Source organism: Helianthus annuus, chromosome 3 (assembly GCF_002127325.2).
Source record: "Helianthus annuus cultivar XRQ/B chromosome 3, HanXRQr2.0-SUNRISE, whole genome shotgun sequence".
Lineage (NCBI taxonomy): Eukaryota > Viridiplantae > Streptophyta > Magnoliopsida > Asterales > Asteraceae > Helianthus > Helianthus annuus.
This window is the reverse complement of record NC_035435.2, coordinates 4,695,667-4,714,805: the sequence shown is the minus strand read 5'-3', so window position 1 is coordinate 4,714,805 and position 19,139 is coordinate 4,695,667. Positions and strand designations below refer to the sequence as shown.

Here is a 19,139-nt window from a genome sequence, read left to right as displayed (position 1 = left end):
TGGATATTAATCCGTTAAAGTGTCAAACAAAGCTTTAAAGTGCTTTTTATAGTGTTTTTAGTGACACAATGAATTCCCGACACTTTGGAAAGTGTCTAGTGTTATTTTCCCATGTTTTTGCACTTTACTAGTTAAGTTAAATGCTGAATTTTGTAATAAAGTGCAGGATTTTGTAGTTAGAGCATGTTTTAGGCACATCCGGTCACTATAACTATCACCTAGTGACGCAGTTTTACAATCCTCACCTCCCTACACTCCCTACTAGTGTAGTGATCTATTACCGGCTCATACTGGCCTCAGAGACAGTGTCTGTCTAGTGCTGGCTGTGTCAGCATGTTTACTGGGTTATCCGTTCATTGTGCTACTGTGCTTTTGTGCATCAAGTTTGTCACTATAGTCAGTGTTGTAAAAGTCGCTAGGCGGTCCCTAGTCGGCCGACTGGGGAGTTGGGAGTAATCGGAGTACTTGGAGAGTACGGGGAGTACGCGGACATGGTAAATATAAAGAAAATTAATTGTTATATATTATTTATGTGTTAAAATAAGCATAATTCATGTCAACTGAGTATAATTTAAAATGAAACATGTTTAAAGTTCAAATATTCTGAATACAAGTCCGACTAGTCTGAGTACAAGGCCGAGTAGTCCGAGTACAAGGCCGAGTATGCCGATTTTGACCGATTTTGACCGATTAAAAGTCAACAAACCACGTTGACCGCCTAGACCGACTAGGCCGACTACGTCCGACTAGGCGCCGACTAGGCACCGAGTACTCCCGAGTAATCCCGAGGCCGACTAATTGAGACCGCCTAGGAGGAAGTCGCCTCGGAGGGGGTCCGAGGACCGAGTACTCGCCGAGTACTCGGCCGAGTAATCCGACTTTTACAACACTGAATATAGTTCTGTGTAAGTAATGGAGTGACAGTAATAAAGTATGATGCATGTATGTGTTTGTATCAGAAATCAAGAAGTAGTTTATTCACAACTGTAAGCAAGCACAGTAATTAAGCATTAATTAAATATTAATTAATTCGTACGGATACCTGATTTGGTGAGGGTTGTCACATTCTCCCCCCGTTAAGAAAATTTCGTCCCGAAATTTTAGGTTTTGCTTCTGGTTGCAGGGGTCTTTGGAAACAAGTGGGGGTACTTCTCTTTCATTCGGTCCTCACGCTCCCAGGTGTATTCTAGACCATGTCTTGCATTCCAACGAACTTTGACGAGTTTAACACTGCTCCGGCGGGTTTTGTTTATCTTCCAATCTGTAACCTCAACTGGTTCTTCGACAAAATGGAAAGTGTCGTCAATATGAATCTCGTCTGCGGGAATGATAACAGTATCTTGCGTTGGACTCTTTTTCAAGTTTGATACATGAAATGTATCGTGAACACCATTCAGCTCGGCAGGTAAGTCCAACTTGTATGCTACTAAACCAATTCTTTCCAGAATCTTGAATGGACCAATATATCGTGGATTTCACTTTCCACGCTTTCCGAAGCGTGCCACACCCTTCCAGGGTGATACCTTCAACAATACCATGTCACCTACCTCAAACTCTAGAGGTTTCCTTCTTCGGTCCGCATAGCATTTTTGGCGATCGCGAGCCGCCTTGATGCGATCTCAGATCTGTGCAATCTTATTTGTGGTTTCTTGGACCACATCAGGACCAACCAATTGTCTATCACCTGCATCAGACCAACAAAGCGGTGATCTGCACTTGTAGCCATATAGAGCTTTAAATGGCGCGGCTCCAATACTGGTGTGGTAGCTGTTGTTGTATGAAAATTCGACCAATGGTAAATGTTTATCCCAGCTACCACCCAAATCCATAACACATACTCTCAGCATATCTTCCAATGTCTGTATCGTTTGTTCGCTCTGTCCATCGATATGTGGGTGAAATGCAGTGCTCAGATTCAACTGTGAGCCAAAAGCTTCTTGGAAAGACTGCCAAATCCTTAACACAAACCGTCCGTCTCTATCAGAGATGATCGAGAGGGGCACTCCATGACGTGCAACGATTTATCTCATGTATATTTCAGCCAACTTGCTCGTGTTATCCTTCTCTCTGATAGGTAGGAAGTGTGCTGATTTCATTAATCGGTCCACTATTACCCAAATAGTGTCATGACCTCTTGGCGTTCTTGGCAACTTTGTTATAAAATCCATTGAAATTTGTTCCCATTTCCACTTGAGAATCTCAGGTTATTGCAGAAGTCCTGAAGGCTTCTGGTATTCAGCTTTAACCTTGGCGCACGTTAAACACTTGCTAACATAAACAGCAACATCGCCTTTCATCCTAGGTCACCAATAGTAATCCTTAAAATCCTGGTACATCTTATCCGCTCCTGGATGGATAGAGTACCGTGATTTGTGAGCTTCATCAAAGATAACCTTTCTTAATCCACCAAACAGAGGAACCCAAATCCTTTTCATGAAACATAAAGTTCCTTCCTCGTTTGGCACTAATTGCTTCTCCATCCCACGGAGATATTCTTCTTCGATGTTTCTTTCCTTCAGAGCCTCTTTCTGCGCGGCACGAATGCACAAGGAAAGATCTGTTTGCATAATCATCTCCAAATCCCTAACCCTTATGGGCTTGATCCTCTCTTTTCGACTTAGTGCGTCGGCGACCACATTCGCCTTCCCTGGGTGATACTTGATCTCGCAGTCGTAGTCATTCAACAATTCGACCCAACGTCTTTGTCTCATATTCAGCTCTTTCTGGTCGAATATGTGCTGCAGACTCTTATGATCTGTGAAGATTGTACATTTCGTACCATAGAGATAATGTCTCCAGATCTTTAGCGCAAATACCACTGCGCCTAACTCCAGATCATGCGTGGTATAGTTCTTTTCATGTACTTTCAACTTGTGATTGAGGCTATTATTTTCACAGCCTAGTGAATTATTTCAAGAGCTCAAATTGAAGTGGTCTTTGGTTGTCAAGATGGCAAACAAGATAGTTTACGTGATTCGATCGTTTCTATGTCTTTTTGCGGTGTTCTAGTCGTGACTAAGTTTAATGTTGGTTGGACCGAATGGCTTAAAAAACTCACCTCTTAACATGTAATCGGTTGTGGTTAAGAGGTGTATAGGTGTTAGGCCACATTTTTGTATCCTTTTGTATAAGGCCCAACACCAGGGGGTCGGCTTTCCAAGGCCCAAGTGTTAGGCCTTTTTTTGGCTTGATTGTTTTGGATTTTTTTTCTCCGGCCTAGCTTGTGCCTTCTTTTTGTAAATAGTTTTCATGGTCCCGTCCCCTTTACCGGTCAATTAGTCAACGTACCCCTAGAGTTCTAATCAAGTCTGATAGGCCCAAGACCGACCTTGTGGGATGCCGTTTTGTTCAAGCAGGGTAGCAGTGCCACTATTGGGATCAACAGCTCCAAATGTCGAAGCAACCCGGTGATTACCTAGAATAACGAATCTAGATACAAGGTTTACACAATATTAAACTTATATTTGGTACACTAATCATGATTGATATATATAATTTGACCTTATAAAAACATAAATTGTTTGTCACATAACTAATACATTGTCATGAAACTGTAACATTTTCACAAGTACAAATAAGTTGATAGCATTGGTTTAAATCAAGATGAGGTTCTAAGGTGATCAAAATAGGTACTTTTAAATATTAGACTAAACGGGTTGACCAAAACACTTTTTTACCATTTTTTTTAATTTTAAAAATAATTAGATGATTACGCTAACGAGCTAGAATGGACTCAACGACAAGGTAAGAGGTCAAATTACAAGAAAGCGATAAATGTTTCATATACCATAGTGTGAACAAATAATACCGATCTGGTTCCACTTCGTACCACCCCCGCACCCCATGGGCAAAGCTTTTAAGGGGCGGGAGGGGGCGGCCAACTCCCCGAACTTTTCGCTCAGTGGTGGAGAGTATGTAGTTTTCGTATAGAAATTTTTGGTATATACATTTTCGACCCCCAGTTTTATAGAAATTTTTAGGTCCGGTGACTTCCGCCACCCCCACCCCCCCCCCCCCCCCCGGGTCAGAAATCTCAAACTTCGCCACTGTCGCCCCCGCTGTAATCCTTCCGATCGGAGTATATTAATACCCCGATCGCACCCGCGTCATATGCGTTGTTGATTATATCTCCCCGGAATACTTCACCGAATCGTGCTAGCACGATACAGCCAGTGACATTAATCTCGGCTTTTTTAATGGCCGTGTAGTCTTCTACACGGCTGTAGTTAACGTACGCCACTAGCCCAATAACTGTACCAGACTTGGCGTACGCATGAAACGTGGGTTCCACTTGGTCTGCCACATCAGCATAAGGGTCGTCTTTATAGACGACCTGTTGGAGAGAGAAAGTGGTGGGTGGGTTGGGGGCGGACGGATTAGTGCCAGGGAACCAGAATCTGGGTAGGTGAGTGAGACGGTGTATTCCACCACGTGTGATTTGATTTTATTGGTGGTTAGTATTTATAAGACGTATGATGGGGCGTCGGCGTTGGCGGCTGGCCAGCCGAGGTGGGGTCAGCGTGTGAGGGTGTAGAGGTGGTGGGATATTGATTGGTTGTTGGAGAGTAATGGGGATGTGTATAAGAAGTGGTAGTAGAGTTTTGGTGGAGATGAAGTTAAGAAGTAAGACAATGTGGTGGTTATGGCTGACTATGACTATGATGGTCGTAATGATCCTGCTAGTGCTTACCATTATATATATATATATATATATATATATATTGTTTTCGAGTGATGATGAATAGTAACTTTATTTTTATAATAATATATAGTTTTTTATTATTTTATTATTTAATATATTATAATATAATAGTTTATTATTATATTTACTTTTAATAACATATTTTTCTTTTTTTAACATATATTTCCTTTACCTTTTTTAATATATTTTTTTCTTTTTTTTAAATATATTTATTGATTAATTTGATACTTCTTTGATAAGTTACGTTTATAACTTTTTTCTAAAAACTTACGTACGTAGTTGCGCTTGATTTCTTTTTCTGACATTCCGTTATAAGTTTTGTTAAAAACGAGGTTGTACTCAAAATAAAGTATTTATTTGATATCATAAAACAGTACGATGATAAACTAAATCGTTCTAATGGTTTGACTTTCTAAACAACATGTTTTATTTTCAAATCACGTTTGTTTTACATTATTATTTGCTCGGTTTCGCCGCAACGCGCCATATAAAAAACTAGTTATACATATCAATTTGAAGTTCTCATGAATAGTGATCTCATAATTTTAAAAGTTTTAGATATTTTTTAATTGTATTTTCAATATTTATTTAGTTTTTTTTATAAAATATTTTATTCATCATTTAATATTTTTAATAACATATGTTCGTTAAGTTTTCATAACATTTAACTCTGCATCTTTGTTTTCTTTTCAATGTTACAATATAAATATTATTACAATTGAATAACGTGCCACTTTCATACAAACTTAAACGGAACCGATGATGAATGATAATTTATTTTCAGACGTAATTATTTTTCATTTATACAACTCTGTACTGGCACTTATTTTTATTCCTTTGCCTTAGATTAGCTGGCACCATATTGCTACCATGCTATACTATACTGAACAAAAATCGATACCGGTACCTGCATTCATTTTAATGGTCTCTAGTTTGGATAAATTTTCATTTATACAACTTGTTGTTATGGTTGGAATGATGGTTGTGGTTGTGATGGTAGTTTTTGGATGTCTAAAAAAACTTTGGTTTGTTTTTCAATCATTGCTACCTTTTGATTATTTGTTGCATTGAAAAATAGTGATTGATTGATTGATGAAGATATTGTGAGTTAGTGTTTGTTGACAAGTTTTTATTCAAATGGGTCACTGATTCACCCCACTTTAAGGTGCCTTTTATTTTTATTAAAATGACTTTGTTTCTTTGTGGAGAGAGTGTAGTTGTGTAGATATGGTCTAATTTTGTAAGGTTTTTTAAGTTTACTAGCCTAGGTAAAAATAACAGGAAAAGTTAGAAACGGGTCGGGTCATAATAGACAGAGAAAAATAGAACGGATCGTTCTGGTTCTATCACCTTCTCTTCACGACTTCACCTGACCACAATTGTCTTTGTATCATTGGAGACTTGTGGAGTGTTTTATGGCTACGTTTGGTTGAATAACCCACCCTTGACTATCATCCACTCTTCCTCATATCGTCTCGCTCTGGTTTTAGTCTTAGATGGTTGTTTATTGCGACCCGATTTGCTTCTTCACTACAACCCATGTTCGCTTTTGATTTTTTTTTATATATTTGTTTAATATTATGTCTTTTAATTAGGTCTAGATGCTTAACTGTTTTCAGAAGTTGAAGTTGAATGATTTTTATAGCAATTTCAGAAGTAAAACCTATCCTAGTTGAACCATTTTAAGCCTAAACAAAACTTAACCATTTTAAAACCAACCCTTTCTAACCCAAAACCGATATGACTAGTTACGCGACCCAACTCACTCTTTTCCCAAGCTAAATTACCATTGTAGTGGGTGGACCCATGTGTATGGGTGAGTAGACGGGCGCACCCCTTAAAAAGAATAGTGTATTTTTAGACAAAACATTCAACTTCAACTATGCATTATAATTTAGTTGAACCCCACATCTGCATTCCTAGAAAATAATTTATGGATCCGTTACTGATTTAAACGTAGCTATAAACTTCCACACATACTGAGATGGATTATAAAGTCCAACATCCTCTAACTATCCATTCCTTTTAGGCCCAAAAAATATTACAAACACTTTTCACATAAAGAAACAAACACCATGTAAGCCTAAAGGACACTTTACAAAATTTAAAGTAGGGTGGCCCATTTCATCAAAAACATTTAAAACGAAAAGACATTCTTGATAGTGATACACACCAAATATCTTCATAATTCACTCTTTCCCATTCAATAAATCCAAAACAAAAACAAGACAAACTAAATAAAAAAACATTAAAGACTAGAAAATGACATTAAATCTTAAAAATAAAAAAGTATCATCCATATAAACAATCAAGAAAAACACAAGAAGTTTTTATAGGAAAAATCCCATAGGTGGCACCACCACAAACTACCAACAACCACCATGGCAAGTGGTATTATAACCACCATGATAGCCTTAACCACCACTCTATCTTTCTACTTAACTTCATCTCCATCAAAACCATATTATCACTCCCTATACATATCCCCGTCACTCTCTAACAACCAATCAATATCCCACCACCTCTACACCCTCACGCGCCGCCCCCACCTCGCAGGAACCGAGGCCAACGCCGAGGCAGCATCCTACGTCTTGTCAACACTAACCGCCAATAACATTAAATCACACGTGGCGGAATACGCTGTCTCACTCACCTACCCTGATTCCCGTTCTCTGACACTAACTCGCCCGCCCCCCAACCCACCCACCACTTTCTCTCTCCAACAGGTCGTCTATGACAACGACCCTTATGCTGACGTGGCAGACCAGGTGGAACCCACGTTCCATGCATATGCCAAGCCTGGTATAGTCACCGGGCCAGTGGCATATGTAAACTACGGCCGTGTAGAAGACTACACGGCCATTAAAAAAGCCGGGATTAATATAACCGGCTGTATCGTGCTAGCACGATACGGGCAAATATACCGCGGGGATATAGTTGAAAACGCGTATGACGCGGGTGCGATCGGGGTGTTAATATATTCCGATCGGAAGGATTACGGTGGGGGTGGGGGCGGTACGAAGTGGTTTCCGGACGATAAGTGGTTGCCGCCGAGTGGTGTACAGGTGGGGTCGGTGTTTAACGGGGCGGGTGACCCGACAACACCGGGCTGGCCGAGTAGTATGGAGGGGTGTGAGAGGTTGTCCGAGGATGAGGTCGAACGGGCCGGTGACGTCCCGTTGATTCCGTCGTTGCCTATCTCCGGTGCCGACGGTGAGGAGATTCTGAGGTGGATTGGTGGGGTGGTGGCTGAGGATGAGTGGCAGGGCGATGAAGATGCTCCGGTTTATAGGATCGGGCCGGGTCCAGGGGTTGTAGAACTCAGTTATAAGGTAAATATGTTCAGAAAGTAAGTGTTTAATTGTTCACATGTGAAATATTTGTGTATTAATAATTTTTGTATGTTTGAAGGCAAAACAAGTCATAAGTACAATTCAGAATGTTATTGGGATCATTGAAGGAACAGAAGAACCGGACAGGTAACTCGTGTGTCGGTTAAATTTTCTATTAACAGAGGTATCTGACTCGTGTGTAAACCTTGTATCTAGATTCGTTATCTTAGGTAATCACCGGGATGCTTGGACATTTGGAGCTGTTGATCCCAACAGCGGCACTGCTGCCCTGCTCGAGGTAAACCCGTCTCACCCGTATATGGTGTCAAAACAGTGGGCTGGCCGGCTGGGTCGGTCAAAACGAGTACTTTTTTAGCATGTGTCACACTGGGTCAGTCCAACCTGAAAACATTTTTTTCTTTTCCTTTCAGAAAGGGGTAGCGGCGCAGCTTTGTTGCTCGCTCACCTGCGATATTGATGTAACTCGGCCAGTTCATATATATAACTAATTTTTTTGCTAAAAAAAAAAAAAAAAAAAAAAAAAAAAAAAACCTTCTTAAATAACATATATGGATTATTTGTTTTTTAGAGAAATTACACACGTGACCCGTTGGAGATAAGAAACCTGTTTTCCCATTAAACGGGTCGAAACTACCACCTCTTGACATAGTACACACCGGGCACACCTTTATATAAAATTTGTTACGTAAAATGCAGGTTGCTGAAAGATTTGAGAAGCTGCGGAAAGAAGGTTGGAAACCGCGAAGAACGATTATATTTTGCAATTGGGATGCAGAAGAATATGGACTGGTCTCTCTCTCTCTTAACACAAATCTTAGTTTTTTTTTTAATATTTATAATATTTGTTTTGTTTTTTTTATAAGATTGGATCGACGGAATGGGTTGAAGAAAACAGAGAAATGTTAGCATCGAAAGTTGTTGCGTACCTAAATGTCGACATTGCGGTTGCTGGAGCAGGATTTCAAGCCTCAGCCACTCCACAACTTGATCAGTTAATCATAGAAGTTACAAAACAGGTAAATACATGTGGCGGTTTCAGCCTATTTACGTATAAATGGCCAAACCAAAAAGTTAGTAAAAAAGAAAGCACGTTGAACGGGTCCAAAGTAGCCCAACCAGTTTACTTATGAATGAGTCGATTTGGGCTATGTTTTTTCTTTAACAGACATAAAAGAAATTTAGTTTAAAATGAAACGGGTTGAATGGATTGAACGGTTCATAGTCGCCCAAGGTGTGCTTTTAATACATATAACATCCTATAGTTCTACATAGTTTATATCGTCTTTAACATGTGAATTCGGGTCAACGTAAGCTGACCTGACGGTTTTGACTCATACCAAGTATGGCCCGTTACCCAACCCACCGGTTTCCACCACTAGACGTAAAAAATTAAAAAAAAAAATCCATATTCATTCCATCTTGTCATTTTGAAGGTTCAAGATCCAGACAACTCAACACAAACGGTTTACGATTCCTGGGTAAAAACTGCCAAATATCCCGAGGTAAGTGTTCCAGAATTACTTTCCTGCCCTCTCAAGCAGTTTACCAATGAACAAAAAAAAAAAGACATAAAGTTGATGTTTTGCTTTTATAGTCAGCGGAAGTATAACGTATAATACGGTTTTTTTAAACTAACAAGAATTTTGATGAAAAAGATTGGACGGTTAGGAGGTGGAGGATCGGATTACGCAGCATTCGTACAGCATATTGGTGTTCCTGCAACAGACATATCGTTCGGAGGTGGTAAGTTACATTATTATTTCAATATATGTTCCCAAGGGTGTAAAAATCCCATCTGCTCGTGAACTACTCGATATCAGCTCGCTAAAGTTTTAGACGTAGAGCTCAAAATGAGCTAAGCTCGCGCTTACGCAAGCTCAGGCTCGGGCCACAACTCGTTTACAGTCTTATATGTAAGATTTGACCAGGTGGCACTCGTCACAAAAGCCGAGTTTTACCTACTTAATAAAAAATAAACATGCATTATATACACTTGTGTAGTAATTAATAATCTTTCTTGCAGGCTACCCAGTCTACCACTCGATGTATGACGATTTTGTTTGGATGAGCAAGTTTGGTGACCCAATGTTTAGAAGACATGTAGCGGGTATGTTGTATGTATTCTAACTTGTAAGTTTTTACTAATTATAAATTATGATATTTGGGCTTCCCAGAATCAGCAGTTTATGGTAGAGGATCCTGTACATTAATATCCAGAAGTATGAGAAGTGTATTGTAACACTATATATAACACTATATAACACCATATAAACACCGTATAACACTATGTAACACCATATAACACTATGTAACACTATATAACAAATATAACACTATATTTTGTCTGATAGCATGTCTATGATAGATGTATAGTGTTATATATTGTTATATAGTGTTATATAGTGTTATATGGTGTTACATTGTGTTATACGGTGTTTATATGGTGTTATATAGTATTATCTATAGTGTTATATAACACTATATTTTGTCTGATAGCATGTCTATGATAGATGTATAGTGTTATATATTGTTATATAGTGTTATATAGTATTACATAGTGTTATATGGTGTTACATAGTGTTATACGGTGTTTATATGGTGTTATATAGTGTTATATATAGTGTTATAATACACTTCTCACACTTCTGAATTAATGTACACTATCCCTACCCATGAGTTTATACGGGTTTAATCCTTAAGGATTAAATGTGGTAAAACGGATGGGTTAGGTAACAAGTTAGAACGGGTTTTTATCCTATTAGTAATAATAATTCGGGCTGGGTTGACCCAAAACACTTTTCGACCCGTTTTTACAAAAGAAAATTAGCATTTCAAATTTAATTACATAAGTTATATTACTCCAATAATAATCTAATTATTTTTAATAAAAGGATTTGGGACTTGGGAGGCTTTAATTCCTTTAATATTACTCCGACACGTTAGAAATAAAACATAATCCAAATTAAAAAAAAAAAGAAAAAAAATACTTGTTTTCGTATTTTAATACTTACCAATATTTGATAACAGCTGCAAGCATTTGGGGTTTGGTAGCTCTTCAGCTAGCAGATGAAGAAATATTGCCTTTTAATTATTCTTCATATGTAAATGAGCTTAAGGTATGTTCATAATATATTTTGTGGCAGTTCATTTAATATTTATGTTAATTTATTTAAATATATTTAATAATTAATACAGAAAAGTGCAGAAGATTTGGAAACTGAATTATCAGATAAGAGCATAAGCCTTACTCCCTTGTTCAAATCTATAGAAAAAATGAAAACCGCAGCCGTACGGATACATGATGAAATCAAGGTATTCTTGAGTTTCTATGAATAACAATATTTTTTGCAAGCTTATATAATCATTAAAATGAAGATTAAAAATTTTGTAAACTACTGAATTTCAGGAAATAAAAGAAAGAAAAGGTTGGGCATTCATGTGGAAAAATCAACCATGGAGAGTTAGAGAACTAAATGACAGATTAATGATGGCGGAACGCGCACTTACAGACAGAGACGGGCTCCCGGGAAGACCGTGGTATAAGCATCTGGTATGGTCTTGATGAAAACTCGTTTTTTCGGAAAGAAAGTTATGCATTTACAAACGTTCGACTAAAAATATAGCTTAGAAGAAAACATGTCAAATTGGTCGAAAGTTACCTCTAGAAAGAAGTCACTATGGGTCAAACGGGTCAAAAGTTTCCCGGGGTAATTTTAAATCCCTAAACCTCATGAATTTTTTTTTTTTTCAAAAATTCAGAATATTATTCATGTAGCATAATCCATTGGACATATTAATTATTTACATAAAAATGATTTTTTTTTTGACAAAAAGTCTATCGTGACACTAATTACATGTATTGATTGTTTACCTGGCCCGTCTCTTTTGTCACCTCTAAAAAAGGTCTTTCTTTACCTTTGGTCTTCCACATAAAAATAAGGGAAAATTACGAAAATGTCATTTGACCAACGTTCTTTACGAAAATGTCACATTCATGCGTCCGTGGACGGACTCCTCCACATGGGATGCGTCTGGATGCAAGGGATGTGTCGGGGAGGCATGGGATGCGTCGGGGATGGACTCTTCAACATTTGAAAGGACACGTGTCAGCTCCTCGTTCATGGACTCTTCAAGGTGACACACAGACTCCTCCCATGTGGAGGAGTCCGTCCACGGACGCATGAACGTGACATTTTCATAAAGAACGTTGTTCAAATGACATTTTCATAAATTTCCCTAAAAATAAATAAATAAATAAAAGAAAAAATTTAAAATAAACTCTCTTATCCTAATGTTTAACAAACAACAGATGAAACACATTATCTAACAATGATTGTGTCTACTGTGTACGCCAGATTTACGCACCATCAAAGCACAACGATTACGGGTCAAAATGCTTCCCGGGGATAGATGATGCTGTTGAAAATGCAAATAAACTCGACACTAAGGATTCGTGGGGTGCGGTACAACACGAAATTTGGAGGGTATCGAGAGTAATCGCGCAGGCATCATTAGTTCTACATGGTGAACTAACATAATGTTCATAGATATAACTGGACCATTTGAGTTTACACGTCACCTTTGTCATATGAATAATCAAATGGATATTGAAAAGATCTTCATGAAAAAAAAACAGTAATTGGATGAGTTATGTGACAAGTGACATATTACCAATCAAATCATTAACAATGCATAAGAGGCCTTGTTTGACTTTGACTTTTGACTTTTTCATCTGGTTGCGCCACACGACCAGCCTTCATATCCTTTTCGCGTGGCGCGAAGAGGACTGGTTTAAAAAACTATGTTTCTTAGCACCTTGCAGGTGTTGTCGAGCACGTTTTCCTGCTTAGATGTTCTTTTCACCTCATTTTGCCCCTGTTAAGCCAATAAAACCAGACACAGTAAAAGTAAATGCAACATACCGATCTAAAAACAACTCGATAACTGACTAAAACATATACAAAACTCTACAAAATACACTGTGTTTTCGCACACATATCACTCGCTTTATTTTTAGCTTCCCCAGGTAGAGGTGCACAAAAAACCCAAACCCCGAAAAAATACACGGACCCGGGTATTATGAAAACTGGGTTTTGATAACCCGGACCTGAACCCGACCCTACCCTACGGTGTAGCCCTGTGTAGCACGGGAACAGGTACGGGACTGGGGTGCGGGGACGATACGGGTACGGGGAACAACAAAACACAAAAATCCAAGATACGGGTACGGCAAAAAAATATAAAAAATAAAAAATATAAACGGGTAGCTGATGATCCTTGTGTTCTTTGAGAAGCGATAATCGATGATGAATATAGATGATGATTAAGACAAATGATGATGAATATGATGATGAATTGAGAAGAGAAAGAACGGAAAGGCCGACGTTATGTATAATTGAATGTTGATCGGGTTTTTTAATTGAAAGGCTGATTGTTTGTTATGGAATTTGAAAGATTTAAAAGAAAAAACCCTAAAAATAACAGGATACGTCCCCGAAACTTGTATTCGCCGTCCCCGAAAGTGTAGTCGCCGTCCCCAATACCCAGAAACGTTTAGGGGACGTCCCCATGGCGTCCCCGTCCCCGGGACGGGTACCCGATGGTTCTAGGCATCCCCGTGCTACGTAGGTATAGCCACTGCGAACCCAAACCGTAACCGGGTTTTTTTAGACCCGCTTTGTACCCCAGGTTTAATAAATACCCGTAGCCGGTTTTTGAATTACCGATACCCGGGTTTAACGAATATCCAGACCAGGTTTTGATTATACTCGCTACCGGGTACAGATCGGGTTTGACCATTGCTGTGTGCAGGCTGTGTTCAAGGTCTGTTTTAATGGCTATACAATTTTGAAGTCAAATAACAAAAAACTACAATTATGAAGTCAAATAACATAAAGCTACAAATAACAACTTACAAACTCGCACAACAGTGGCTGCACATCTGTTTCTTTTCAGCGGTACCAGGTTTTTTGAATACCCGGATCAGGTTCTTTTCAAATGTCTGAACCGTACCCGATCCATACCCGAACCCGAAAATAGGGTATTCTAATACGTGGGTATAGAATACCCGAACCCGGGTACATAGGGTAGGCATGAGCAAATGGTATAAAATACCGATCCCATCCCGATCCCGACATGTTTCGGTATCGGAAACGGTATCCACATTTTGGTTTTTTCGGTATCGGTACGGTATCGGTAAAATACCGACTTTTTACCCTCAAAATACCGATACCTTCGGTATCGGTATCAAGTATTCATGAAATTTCGGGATCGGGATTATCCGTATCGGGACGGGATCGGTATTTGCTCATCCCTAACATAGGGTATAGATTTTCTGGCCAATACTTGGACCCGAACCCAATCCAGGTATTGCCAATACCCAAAAATTGAAAACCCGGTCATACTCGTACCCGGGTAGATTGTAAATAAATTATAAAGAAATTAGTCGGACATGTTAAATTATAAAGAAATTAGTTTTCGGCCTAGGCGGAGAGTACTCTGTGAGTACTCGGACATGTTAAATTATAAAGAAATTAGTTTTCGGAAATTAAATATATGTGAAATAACATAAATTTACTAATAATTATAACAAAATACATGAAAATAATATTCATTCTTTAATATGATAGGCATAGAAATTATATTTTATTTTGTAAGTCAAACTCGGCCCAGTTGACCTACTAGATTCGATTACGGCCGAGGTTGACCGCGTTTGATTGATTCCGAGCAATTAGGTGGAGTTAAAGAAAGTCGTCTCGGCAGCCTACCTTGTAGCGACTACTCGGAGAGTACTCGGCCTTGAAGACCTTGTTTTATAACCATGGGTCCGACTAGGCCTGACTAGAGCTGACTAGCGATTAATGGACTGGTTAACGAAAAATTACTCAGTTATTGGCCGACTAGCGATTAATCGTCGAGTAGTCGCGATTTTTACAAAACACTAATAAACAATTTTAAAATTTTAAAATTATTGAATTCAAGTTTTAAAATATGAGTTAATTACTGTTTCCATCCCTGTGGTTTGTCAAAAATCACTATTTCAGTCCGATAGTTTAAAAATTGTGATTTCAGTCCATGTGGTTTCACTTTCGTAACCATTTCAGTCCCTGTACTTAACAGAATAAATGGATTGAAATGGTTACGAAAGTGAAATCACAGGGACTGAAATGGTTACGAAAGTGAAATCATAGGGACTGAAATCGCAATTTTTAAACTAATGGACTGAAATAGTGATTTTTGACAAACCACATGGACGAAAACAGTAATTAACTCTTTAAAATATTGAGCTTTAGGAAATAAAAAAAAAAAAGGTTGGGCATTTGTGTGGAAAAATCAACCATGGAGAATGAGAGAAATAAATGACAGATTAATGATGGCCGAACGCGCACTTACAGACCAAGATGGGCTCTCAGGAGACCGTGGTATAAGCATCTGGTATGATTTTTTGATATAAACTCGTGGATTAGGATCAAATACAAAGGATCCTAATTGTAAGAAGTGTAAGAAGGATTTATAGAGTGACAAGTGTCTAATAACCTAAGAAACCCACTACACAAAAAAACCGCACTACAAAAAAAAAAAAAAACCTTAAAATCCACCACCACCAAACCCCCCCCCCCCCCCACACATCACCCACCCTAAAAAAAAAATTTTTTTTTTTTTTGCCGAGGGGGTGGGGGTTTAGGTTTTTGGGTGGGGGTGGGGGTTTAGGTTTTTTTAGATTTTTTTAAGGTTTGGGGGGGGGGGGGTGTGGGGGGGGGGGGGGTTAGGTTTTTTTAGGTTTTTTGTTTTTTTTTTTTTTGCAGGGGGGGGGGGGGGGTTACGTTTTTGGGTGGTGGTGGGGTGGGGGTGGGTGTTTAGGTTTTTGGTGGTGATGTAGTGGGGTTTAGTTTTAGGTTATTGGACACTTGTCACTCTATAAATCCTTCTTACACTTCTTACAATTAGAAGCCTTTGTAGAATAACTTGACCCATAAACTCGTTATATCTACAACGAAAAAGGCGATGCATTTACAAGATTCAACTAATTAAATTGTAAAGAAAAAGGCTAGAGGTGGCAATTTCAACCATTAACTTATGGATGGAAAATGGGTCGCGTTTTATCTCTAACGGGTCAAAAAGTTGAAAAAAAAATTAGCTCAAAAGGAAACAGGTTAAGTGGCTCAGATGGGTCACTGTCTGTGTTTTTAATGTGTTAAACCTTGTAAATCATTTTATTAAACAAAAACCAGACTAGCATTCAAATGATAGAATTCTTTCAGATACATTAGTCATCTATTCAAGTAACATGATCTAAAGGTGATTGGTCTACACCAGATTTACGCACCATCAAAGCACAACGCTTATGGGTCAAACTGCTTCTCGACGACACCAAGGATTCGTTCTTCATGGTGAACTAACATAATCTTCATAGATATAACTGAACCATATGAGTTTACAAGTCACTTTAGTTCTATGAATAAATTAATGGATATTGAAAAAGATCTTCAGGAAAAAAAAAAACAGTAACTGGATGAGGAATTTTTTGCAGGAATAGGTGGTTTGACCACCAAAAGATCACCTCTAGGTGGGCTTGTATTAAAAGAGTGAAAGTAGGTATGTAGTTATTTGATATGGCGATACTCAGGGTGTTTCTGACACAAATCTGGGACTTTATTTAATATCGCTATATCATATACATATATACATCAATATCGCTATTTGATATACATATATACATCAATATCGCCAACTCAAACATATATATATATATATATGAATATCGCTATATCAAACATATATATATATATATATAAGAATATCGCTATCCCATGTATACATATACTTTAATATCGCCAACTCAAACATATATATATATATGAATATCACTGTTCGATGTTGTTATATAAAAGAATATCGCCATTTGAAACATATATATATACCAATATCGCCATTTGAAACATATATACATACCAATATCGCCATTTGAAACATATATATGAATATTATATTAATTGGATTCATTGGATGTATACATCTCTTTGTCATATATTGTTTCAGAACATGCAAAGACATGCATAGGCTCAGTATTAAAGTTGCCTATATATATATTATATGTTGTAGGTGGGAATATTAAGAGGTCGAATAGTTTGAATAGTTGTGTTTCAGAAGCATGCATTGGATTGAATAGTGCATTGCAGTGCACAACTTTTCATAGAGTGTATTGTAGTGTAGTGTAATTCAATTCATACACAGTAAAACTTGCAGAATGGCAAGTCTTATCAAATTAAAAGATGATGATGATGATGATATAAACCATCGATCAGCTCCCATATCTCATACTCATCTTCTGTATACCACCTCTCATACTAAATTTTTAAACGGTTTAAACATGAGTTATCAGATTCACTCCGGTCCCCTTTACAGTACAGTGTTGTTTTTGGCAAATGAACATCGTGCGAGGGAGGTTTTCAAGCGCCCCGAGGACTATCGGGATTCGGGAGCCAATGAGTATAAAACGTGCCGATCGTTCATTTTGGTCGCTTATAAAGGATAATCCGATAGGACCACGCGTCCAAAGTATAATTCGTCAAGCGGGCTTCGGCGGTATCCTCGATAGTGGGTATCGGTACATTGACCACGCGTTAATAAACGCGTTGGTTGAGCGTTGGAGGCCCGAAACCCACACTTTTCACCTCCCCTTCGGTGAAACCACAGTGACTCTACAAGACATTAATGTTTTGTGGGGTCTACCAATAAATGGGGAGGTATTTTCCGGTATGGAAACGCCGATTACATTGACCAACGGCGTTATAATGTGTCAAAATTTGTTGGGATTTACCCTTGAAAAAAATCATTTTGGGGGGAAAAGAATAAGTTCAGTCCGTATTTTACAGCAGATAATAGCACCGTTAAATGAAGAAACGGCAACGGACGAAGCGTGCATTATACGTGCTCGTTTAGTAATTTTTTATTTACTAGGATGTACATTATTCCTGTTAATTCGAATAATTGGATAGCTCTTCATTATCTGCCTTTCCTAGAAGATTTGGGGCAATTTTCTCAGATCCATTTGGGGAAGTGCTGTTTTAGGCTGTTTGTACAGAAATCTTTGTAACGCTACAGCTCCGGATGCTGGTCTTACCGGTCCTGTGTCTAGTTTTAACGACTTTCGGGCCCCTCTGAATGAGTCGAAATGCTTTCCGCCGACCAGACGCCCCTGGTCCCCGGACAAATTTACCCCTCCTTATAAGTTAGAGACAAACGAACCCGGTGGTGGGAGCCACACGGGTGAGGAAACGGCCACGGAAAAGGCCACGTTGGACGTTTTTTGACAACACAAAATAAAATATCATAAACAAAATACAAGGATAAAAATAAAAGTCGAATAGCTACAAACAACGCCATTCTGCAAGTTTTACTGTGTATGAATTGAATTACACTACAATACAATACACTCTATACACTCTATGAAAAGTTGTGCACTGCAATGCACTATTCAATCCAATGCATGCTTCTGAAACACAACTATTCAAACTATTCGACCTCTTAATATTCCCACCTACAACATATAATATATATATATAGGCAACTTTAATACTGAGCCTATGCATGTCTTTGCATGTTCTGAAACAATATATGACAAAGAGATGTATACATCCAATGAATCCAATTAATATAATATTCATATATATGTTTCAAATGGCGATATTGGTATGTATATATGTTTCAAATGGCGATATTGGTATATATATATATATATCTTTCGAATTGCGATATTGGTATATATATATATATATGTTTCAAATGGCGATATTAAAGTATATGTATACATGGGATAGCGATATTCTTATATATATATGTTCTAGTTGGCGATATTGATGTATATATGTATATGATATAGCGATATTCATATATATATATATATAGGTAGAGGATCCTGTAAAAAAGACTAAAAGTGTGAGAAGGATAAGAAAGAATACACACCATTAGATCTTTGATCTAATGGTTTAGATTAATAGGGACCAAAATGTAAAATTTATTTTATTTTTTGGACTGAATTGAAAATTATAGGGGTAATAAAGTCTTTTAAATCCATTCAAAAG

At 38.1% G+C, this 19,139-nt stretch overlaps 1 protein-coding gene across 1 annotated transcript; it reads left to right on the top strand.

The window, feature by feature from the left end:
* Nucleotides 1–7,008: 7,008 nt before the first annotated feature.
* On the top strand, nt 7,009–12,706 carry LOC110928516 (probable glutamate carboxypeptidase LAMP1). The gene is made up of 12 exons (XM_022171529.2): nt 7,009–8,034; nt 8,114–8,181; nt 8,251–8,332; nt 8,752–8,844; nt 8,919–9,071; nt 9,489–9,557; nt 9,711–9,798; nt 10,079–10,162; nt 11,083–11,171; nt 11,251–11,367; nt 11,462–11,605; nt 12,411–12,706. The coding sequence occupies exons 1-12, from the start codon at nt 7,084–7,086 to the stop codon at nt 12,591–12,593; spliced, it is 2,121 nt and encodes a 706-aa protein (XP_022027221.1). The 5' UTR covers nt 7,009–7,083; the 3' UTR covers nt 12,594–12,706.
* The last annotated feature ends 6,433 nt before the right edge of the window (nt 12,707–19,139 follow it).